Source organism: Fundulus heteroclitus, chromosome 24, assembly GCF_011125445.2.
Source record: "Fundulus heteroclitus isolate FHET01 chromosome 24, MU-UCD_Fhet_4.1, whole genome shotgun sequence".
Lineage (NCBI taxonomy): Eukaryota > Metazoa > Chordata > Actinopteri > Cyprinodontiformes > Fundulidae > Fundulus > Fundulus heteroclitus.
The window spans coordinates 14,333,503-14,343,224 of record NC_046384.1 but is presented as its reverse complement, the minus strand read 5'-3'; the positions used below and the strand labels follow the sequence as shown (position 1 = coordinate 14,343,224).

General features: G+C 45.7%; 1 protein-coding gene across 1 annotated transcript; it reads left to right on the top strand.

Annotated features, from left to right (window-relative positions):
• The first annotated feature begins 2,011 nt into the window (after window positions 1–2,011).
• adamts1 (ADAM metallopeptidase with thrombospondin type 1 motif, 1) lies at window positions 2,012–8,020 on the top strand. Its single transcript, XM_012857290.3, has 8 exons — window positions 2,012–3,144; window positions 4,053–4,393; window positions 4,483–4,615; window positions 4,708–5,165; window positions 5,272–5,458; window positions 5,553–5,731; window positions 5,858–6,033; window positions 6,139–8,020. Exons 1-8 carry the CDS (start codon window positions 2,523–2,525, stop codon window positions 6,878–6,880), a joined length of 2,838 nt encoding a protein of 945 aa, XP_012712744.2. The 5' UTR covers window positions 2,012–2,522; the 3' UTR covers window positions 6,881–8,020.
• Window positions 8,021–9,722: the final 1,702 nt, after the last annotated feature.

The window sequence follows — 9,722 nt, the reverse complement described above, 5'->3', positions numbered from 1 at the left end:
GATGATCAGCAACACCGGGGCTCCACGTATCACCTTTGACCACCTTCGAAGGTTTTCTGATGACATGCAGTAGTTGGAATCGTCCGTAGTTTGTGATGAGAGGACTATGGGGGACAACTTTTGCCACGTGGAGCAGAAAAAAAAACATTCACAGCTCAGTAGGACAAAGAATAAAGAACTGGTTGTAGACTTCAGAAGGACCAAGGTGTGGTTCATGGTGGAGGAGGGCGAGTGCTGTACTTGGATGATAAAAAGAGATGGCTTAGACCCTTTTTGAAATCTATATCCACATTTTTGTACCAGTTTATGAGGCAACTTAGGTCATTTAACCATTTCCTGGGAGATACAAATGTTCTATGAGCCTGTAGCCTGAGTTTTAAGGACACCAACAGAATGGATAAAATTACCAGGAAGGCCAGCAATGCCATGTTTTGGGAGAGAAACTACACTCCTTGAACGTGGTGTTTGAGAGGAGAACTTTGTCAAAAGTTGGACTTTCCTTCACATGCTCGCCATGATTTGCTGAACAGTTCTAAGAGTATGGCCAGCAATAAACTAGGACTGCCGTGATGTAAAACAGAGCAACAGTTATAACATTTGAAAGAATAATGAAAGGCTTCTTTCCCTCTTCTTTTGTCTGAGTTTGACGTTGATGTTTCAGTCCGTTATCCTTGCAAATTAGCTCCAAGTCAGTCAGATTAAAAGAGAAGTGCCTGTTTACACCGATTTTCATGTCTTCCCATAGATCCGCGCTTGAGTTCAAGTCTGGGCTTTAACTAGGCCATTCTAACACAACCTTTGTGTACGTATCAAGTCCTTACCCGGCCTCCAACAGGTTTTCTTCCAGGATTGCAGACTCAGAATCGGGAAAAACTTTATTAATCCCATGAAGGGCAATTGAAGTATGTGCTACAACCTTTCGTAACCAGTGGTCAGAAATGCAAACAAGACACTTTAATCAAGTTTAAGAAACTAATTGCAGAAGGTAGAAAATATTTAGAATAACGAGTAGTTTTGGTCATAGGCATGTAATAACACCGACACTGAAGCTTCTAGTTTTTAATCTGATAAAATGAGAAGCACCAGGGTAAAGATTATTTAAAAAGCACAGTGACAGACTGCCCCCGTGTGATCGGTTCCTCGTAGTAAATGTTTCAATGGTGGCACAAGGGCGACACCTGTCGGTCAAGCCGTCAACGCGTCATGAAAAGCCCCAGCAACAGTCTTTGGGTCTTTCCAAGGGATTTCCCGCCATCTAGTGGAAAATAGATGAATTGCAACATTTTTTTCTTTTTCAGCGCCGAGGCTTTAAGGTGGACCGTTGCGATAATTCCACAGACCTGATCGATGATGTTCGTTCGTGTGTCAAAGTGGGAAATTATGATCATTATTATCGAAGCATCGCATATCAGCCTATTTATTACAGCTTCTAAATGGCTGTTTATGTGACACAGAAATATCATTTTGGTGATTTAAAGCCTTCATTCAGTAGGAATCGAAGTGTTTTTTCAAGTGATTTTGTTTAAATGCATTCCCTGGTGTGTGAAAAAGCATATTTTGGAGCATCTCTGTTCTTCTCTGGCTGGTTTATTGAAACTCAAGCGTAAACTCTTCCTGTCTGTTATAGAGGTTGGAGAGGTGAGAGCGGGCGGGGGACGAGAGCAGGACGACGGGGGCTTCGGCTCCTTTCCCCGGAGCGCAGAAGCAGCCCGGCGGAGGAGCGGCTCCACCTTAAGACCTCGGCGGCCCCTGCTCGCTCCCTCTCCCCGCGGAGCGGGGCTGCTGGAAGCCGGTCAGGGCGCACCGCAGCCGGCTTGGCACGGAGAAGGTGACTATGGTTCGTGGAGACCCAGCCAGACCGACCTTTTTTCCTTTCCAGTTGCGTATCAGCCGCACACTGTCTGTCACATCAGTTTAGATTTGGAGAATGCTGAGATGTATATGAGCCAGGCGAACTCACTCCAACACATGTATGCACATTCAGAAGTTAAAAGAAACGATGCGTTAGAAATGGGCAGTGTGCGCGATTGACTGAAGATTTCCCAACCTCCACGATGATTGATTATCCTGGCAGCGCTCCAGGACGCTTGTGCGTTTCTCTTGCGCACGGGATCTGGCCCCTTGTTCCAAATCACAGAGCGCTCAGGAAAGGGGGTGGTGCCGGCCCAGCTGGGATACATAAATAGGAGGGACCGGCAACTCATCTGACTGCAAGACAACAGAGGAGAACAGACCAGACCCTTTTCCCAAACTCAAAACCAGAACCAGAAACATCTGGAGAGGGGAAAGGAGAGAGAGAGAGAAAGAGAGATCTGTTGGAATTTACTGCTGTTCTCAAGGACTTCTTTTCAACGAGTCAAGCCTGCCCATAACTTTAATTGCACTGGAGTTCGTTTCTTTTTTGGTGTTGTGGAAGCTCATAGTGGAAATATAGCCAACTTAAAGGATTTTACTGACTTTATTGCAGAGACTTTATTTTTCTAATAAATCTAATATATCCACTTGTTGGATTTCCCAGCAGCATGATGTGGTTTTCACGCGTTTTTATTGGTTTAATCGCCTTTCTGTGCGTCGGCGCAGCCCGCTGCGCCTGGGAGGAGAGCACCGTGGTGCCGGTCCGACTGGACCGGTCAGAGAGCGAAAGCGAACCATGGCGGACTCTCTCCGCAGAGGAGAAGGAGAAGGAGGCGCAGACCAGGCTCTACCGCTTGGACGTTTTTGGGAAGCAGCTGGTTTTGCAGCTGGAGCCTGATCAGACCTTCCTGGCGCCTGGGTTCGTCTTCCACGTCGTGGGCAGCCCCGAGTCCGGTCCGGACCGGGAAGCCGAGAGCGGCGCCGAGCCGGGTTGCTTCTTCTCCGGCACCGTGAACGGAGAAGAGCGCTCCGCCGCTGCGCTCAACCTGTGCCACGGGCTCACTGGAGGATTCTACTTCCAGGGGGAGGAGTACTTCATCCAGCCGCTGAACTCCACCGGGTTGCCCCGGGGGAGAAAGGAGGAGGATGCGCACATGGTCCGCAGGAGAAGCCGCGCAACCTTGGGCGAGAAAGACAGCTCCAAATGTGGGGTCAGCGAGGACGAGGAGAGAGTGCCAAGGAATCTGGAACAGGAGGCCAGTCACGGAGCCCCTAACGCGGACCAGACAGGTAACACTGAGCGCATTTTACGCACTATTACTCATCTTTATTGTTGTGAACGCGACAGGGCAGGAAAGGTAACGCAAAATCTCCAAGCGGTTTCTCCCTATTGCGCAAAACTACAAAACAAAAAACACATTTAATATAAATCGGCGATCTTGGTAGGAAAGAGCCAGTGTGCGGCGCCAATAGTGCTCAGCTTGTGCGAAAGACCCAACTATCTTGTCAGCGCACAGACGTTCACAGAGGATATGGAGTGCCGACAGTGCTACAATGTTAAGAGAAATTATATGTATAAATCCATTTAATGAATGTATGAATCTTTCCTTGATAATATCAATATATATTTTTTTTTCAAAAACAAACACCTTTAGAGTTCATCATTTAAAATAATGTTTATTTTGGTATTGATTAAAATATTTTGTAAGAGAGAATATTTGATACCTCATGAGCTACAGTGTGCCATGAAATAGTTTTCTGCCATACCTAAAGTCTGATTGGTTGACTTGGAGCTCCACAGAGAGGGAGTAAAGGAGGGAGGAGGAGAAGTGGAGAGAAGGGGTGGGGAGGCAGCGGTTGGGAGCAGCCGGGCCAACAATGCTGAGATGTGTGAACTCGCCCCCTGGTACAACTCGCGCCGTTTTAATTTTCCCGAAAGGATTTTCTCTCCTTTCTCGCTAGCATAATTTTTCCACACTAAAAGGTCAACTTTTAGATTGCCAAGAAGGAGGAGCCATCGGTGGTGTGATTTGTGAGTCACAGGTGACAGGCTGCTACAGAAACTAAAATATAGCATACTTTATCGAGATGTACAGCTGACAAATTAGTTTTCTAAATTAAAAATGCTTACACTAAGAGTGAGCTGTGCACAACCATAAATGATTTTCACCATTTGACCTGTGTACCTCCCCCCTCAGCCCACCACAGGACCAGGCGCTTCGTTTCCACGCCGCGCTATTTGGAGATCATGCTGGTAGCTGACCAGTCCATGGCCGAGTTCCACGGTGCGGGGCTCAAGCCTTACCTTCTTACCATCATGGCAGTGGCGTCCCGCCTGTACCACCACCCCAGCATCCTCAACTCCATCAGCTTGGCTGTGGTGAAGCTGCTGGTGGTATACGAGGAGGAGCGAGGGCCTCAGGTGTCAACCAACGCTGCCATGACCCTCCGCAACTTCTGCCAGTGGCAGCGGCAGCACAACCCTCCTAGTGACCGCCACCCGGAGCACTACGACACAGCCGTGCTCTTCACCAGAACTGTGAGTTTGATTAGACTTTAGTTAAATGGGAAAATAAATTATCGGTAGTCATCCCATCATCATTAAAATTCTCTTGTTTCCTCTTTTAGGATCTTTGTGGTGCCCATTCTTGTGACACCTTGGGGATGGCGGATGTTGGTACAGTGTGCGACCCTGAGAGAAGCTGCTCCATCATTGAGGATGATGGGCTTCAGGCAGCATTCACAGTGGCACATGAACTGGGTAAAACTGAGTGTAACATCATTTACAAAGACTATGTGACATGCACGCTCATAATACGGGTGCTGACGGTCTAATTGGTGTATTTCTCTCAGGCCACGTCTTCAACATGCCTCATGATGATGCCCAGCTTTGTTCAGGAGTCAATGGTGCCCACTGGAGCTCCCACATGATGGCCTCCACCTTGTCCAATCTGGACCAGCAGCAGCCATGGTCTCCCTGCTCAGCTCTTATGATCACCAGCTTCCTGGACAACGGCCACGGTCAGTGCTTGCTGGATAAGCCAGCCAAGCCTCAGTCGCTCCCTCAGCCTCTTCCAGGGACAGTCTACAGTGCCGATCATCAGTGTCGCCTGACTTTTGGAGAGGACTCCAGGCACTGCCCACAATCGAGCACCACGTGCGCAGCTCTGTGGTGCCTTGTGAACACATCCAATGGCTATATGACTTGCCTGACCAAGAACTTCCCCTGGGCTGACGGGACACCTTGTGGGCATGAGAGTTACTGCCTGGCCGGACGATGTCTCAATAAGACACTGGCTGCTGAACATCAGGTAAGATGAAATGTCAACATGCTCTGCTGTTCTCTTTGTACTCTTTTGTTGAATATGTCTGCTGGGTCTGCACTTCTTTAAACCTGTTTTTGTATATCCCTACCAGACTCCGGTTAACGGTGGCTGGGGGATGTGGGGTCCCTGGGGTGATTGTTCCCGAACCTGTGGAGGTGGCGTGCAGTATTCCTTCCGTTCTTGTGACAACCCCTTACCAAAGAATGGAGGCAAGTACTGCGAAGGCAAGAGGATCCAGTACCGCTCCTGCAACACTGAAGTCTGTCCAGACACCAACGGTAAGAGATTTGGACTGCAGCAGAGCCAGAAGTAACCAACGTTGCTCGGTTGTCTGGGAGGCATTACATATGATCTTTGTGGTTCTGTCGTCAGGCCTGTCGTTTCGTGAGGAGCAGTGCTTGGCCCACAACGATATGTCAGCTCAAGTGTCGCTGGGTTCAGGCGAGGGTGTCGAGTGGGTGCCCAAGTATGCTGGAGTTTCACCCAGAGACCGCTGCAAACTGGTGTGTCGGGCCAAGGGGACTGGATACTTTTTTGTCCTCAAACCTAAGGTAAACTAATAATACATGTTTCGTATGTTCGCTTTAACAGGCTCTGGCCCACGTCTCTTAATCAAGAAGATTTATCTATAAGACAAACTTCTTATTGTCTTTCTTTTATCCCTCTGCTGACCCCAGGTGGCTGATGGGACAGCCTGCAGCCCAGATTCCACCTCCGTTTGTGTACAAGGCCAGTGTGTCAAGGCTGGGTGTGATCGTATCATTGGCTCTAACCGGCGCTTTGATAAGTGTGGTGTTTGTGGTGGGGATGGATCTTCCTGCAAGAAAGTGTCTGGGTCTCTGGAGCGGGCTAGGTAAGCATATGCCAGATTTTTAAGCAAGTAAATATAAATTTTATCCCATTATTGCACACTTGTCAGTGTTTCGGCCTCTAAGTTTTGCCTCCATCTCTTTTTCAGGCCCGGTTATCAGGACGTTGTAACTATTCCTGCCGGTGCCACCCACTTGGACGTTAAACAGCGTTCTCCTGGCAATAGTCGTCAAGATAACAGTTACCTGGCAGTGCGTCGCCTGGATGGAACATACCTGCTAAATGGCGATTATAAATTAATGACCATGGAGACCGATATCGCCATCCAAGGGGCGCTGTTGAGATACAGTGGCTCTTCTGCCACCCTGGAGCGTATCCGAAGCTTTGCTCCACTCCCGGAGCCCCTCACCATCCAGGTGTTGTCTGTAGGCGAAGCTCCGAGGCCCCGAGTGAAGTACAGCTACTTTGCCCCTAGACCCAACAACGCTGGTTCGGCCACTAGCAACAAAGGAGGCCGCCACCACTCAATTAATGCCATCCGAGAGTTCGGTGGTGCCGAGTGGACCCTGAGGGAGTGGGGTCCATGTTCTCAGACCTGTGGAGGAGGTGTGCAACAAAGAGAGGTTGTGTGTTTGGACCTGCAGGGACGTACGTCGAGAGAGTGCCCGGAGGAGCTTCGACCTTTGGTCTCACGGTCCTGCGCCTCCCAGCCGTGCCCAACCTGGCTTCCGGGCCAGTGGTCAGAATGCTCCAAGACCTGCGGCCGTGGCTTCCGCAAGCGTCCGCTGCACTGCATTGGACACGATGAACGCACGTTAACCCTTGACAACTGTGACCCCAAAGACCGCCCGCGGCCCCTGCTGGAAATGTGCATTCAGAGGGCCTGCTGAAGGGATTGCGTCTACAATCTTATCTCCTTCCATCCCAGATTCCCGCTACAAAAGACAATCTCGTGTCTTCTCTGCAACAGTTTTCCCAAGGACAATCTAAAGAGGTCGATGAATGTTTACAACCAGGGCTGCACATAAGTCCACAATTGTTGTGATTGTAACTGGCAATACTTACCTGTTCCCTCTCTCCATCCGAGGGCCGAATGTTGAACAAACGTGACAGCGGCAAAGACCGACCACATCTTTACGTCTTTCCTGTCACCAGTGGCACATCTTTCTAAATTTAGCAGGAAAAAGCAAGCTGCTTACCATGCTAATGTCATGCTCGGTGTGTTAGCTTGACTGTTTGTGTGTCAAAGTGTTTGTATGCATATATATATATATATATATATATATATATATATATATATATATATATATATATATATATATATATATATATGTATGTTTGTCCAAGCTGGGCTGGACAGACCAATAATATTTAGTGTTTGGGGTAGGGCGGGTTGGGGGGGAGGGGTACTATATTGTGTATATAAAGAAGAATAGCTCATCTACATCCCATCAGGTATGGAAAACAAGATCATAGTGTTTATTTTCAAACCTACGTCCGCATTTATTTATCAGACACCTGAAGCACTTCAACTTTGTCTTTTTTTTTTTTTGTTTGTTTTTTGGCACATCACGTTACCCCGTTTCTCAAAATGCCTCAGTACTTTGTCTTTTAGCCATATCTTGCCTTCATATTCACAACCTCCAATGAGGGAGCTCAAAAGACCAAAGAGGAGAGTGTGGCTGAATGTATGTGTGTTGTGTGTAAGTGTGTGTGGGTGTAATTGGAGACCAAAAGAGGGACTTGTCTCCGGCTACTGCTTCATAAGGAAGTCTCTCCTGCCTTCTGAGAAGGCTTTGTGTTTCATACGTTCTTTTTTTTTTTTCTTTTTGTATAGAATATACAAACGTTATTTATTTTTGTACAGCCTGTTAAATATAATCATTGCCTTTTTAAAAAAAAGATTACTATTTTTTATTGTAACTGAGATTACAGAAGGATGTAGACTATATAGAGTATTTATACAGTTTTATAAATATATATATATTTGGTCCTAGATTCATGAATAAAGCATCACGTTGACTTGTTCAGCTGATTTCTAAAGAGTGGTTTGTCGTTATGAAGTTGGTAGATTTGCTGTTCCTTTAAAGATGGCTACACGTTGTAATATATATATTATAAAGTACATAAATGTGGAAAAAAAAGAATCAGTCTCAAATAGAAAAATCTTTACAGGAAGCTATTTCATTGTGCAATCTCAAGGAGTAAACAGGATTCATATTTTGGAAAACTGGCCCAAACAATATTCACACTACAATTGAAATTGAATGATTATTGGAGCTAGTCACAAATGAAATGGTTACTTAAGTAAAGAAACACAAACCAACATGGAACTAGCAACTACAAAAAAAATAAAATAAAATAAACGTCTTAGAAAAACAGCATTCAACAAATTTAAAGCAGCTCTGTGGAAGTTGTGACCCCAGTATCAGCTTAATTTGTGATATAGTAAATGATTTTTCAGGCCAATATACAGCCGCCTATGTAACCTGAGAGGGTCTGAGCCATCGGTGAATGGGTCATGTGACCTGGAGCACTACCCATTCTAGGTTATGCAGTCAGGTAACGACAAAACAAAGCAGAAATGACACTTACCTGATCAGACATATTAATCCAGACGGGTGACTGTGGCCTTACTTTAACACGTAACTCCATGACTTCTATCTGCTGGTCCAAAGTGGTCAGCTATCAGATTCCAAAACAGGGAGGGAGACTGTTTAATTTTGGAACAGCATAGTGTTGCCAGCGGCCTTCAGGGGAACTAAACCTGGAAGTTATAGGTCTAGTGCCCCTAGTGGCTAAAGGTTGCACGGTACACCTTACTTTGGTCTTGTCGCCTAACTGGATTGAACACCAAAGAAAAAGGTCTTTCTTAGAGTTTTTGAGGAACACTGAGCAGTTTGAGGCATGGAGGAATATGAGGAGGTATATGCCTAGAACTTTACAAAAAAAAAAAAGATTAAAGTGACGAAAATTGCCCTGTCTGGGTGGACAGCACTCATTCCAGGAAGGAAAATACAATTAAATCCTTGCTTGAAGATAAAATTATGCAGGCAATTAATTACAGATCATTTCAAAAGCTTTGAGTTCTCAACTACCTGAAGAGGATCATTAATTTAAAGGGTCATTTATCATGGATTCACAGAAGACTGCAGGGTGATGCTTTTGATCATCTAAAGAACATGATATGATGGATAAAAGGTCATCGTAATCCAACCCCGTGTTATTATAGATGCGTTTTCATGGTTTCAAGGTCCATAGTCACAACATGAAGATTAATTTCCTGCAGTGCAAAGGAGCAACTAAGATGTTGGTACGATCACAAATGTCCTCTCTAAAATGAATTAAAGATGGCCCTTTTTTACTCAAACAGCTGTCTAAAGACATTGCAATGACTTCGACTGATTTTAAGAAGCTTGACCCATTCCTTATCTGACGTCTGAACACATTTCATCCTAAGCCTTGAGGCTAAGCTCTAATAAATACATTTTGTCTGAAAAACCAGGCTTTAATTCCAGTGATATCTGTTTAATGTGATGCCATCGACATGTAATCTGGAACCAAAACAAGCGTCACAAAAAGCATAAAAATGATATCCTATCACAGCACTATCTCACAATGAAAACTTTTAATCTAACCTCATCTGGGTACGTTTAGTCACTCAGCAAAAAAAAAAAAAAATCCCTGACAATTGCTATAAAACAAATTAAATATTTAATGATATAGTTCATG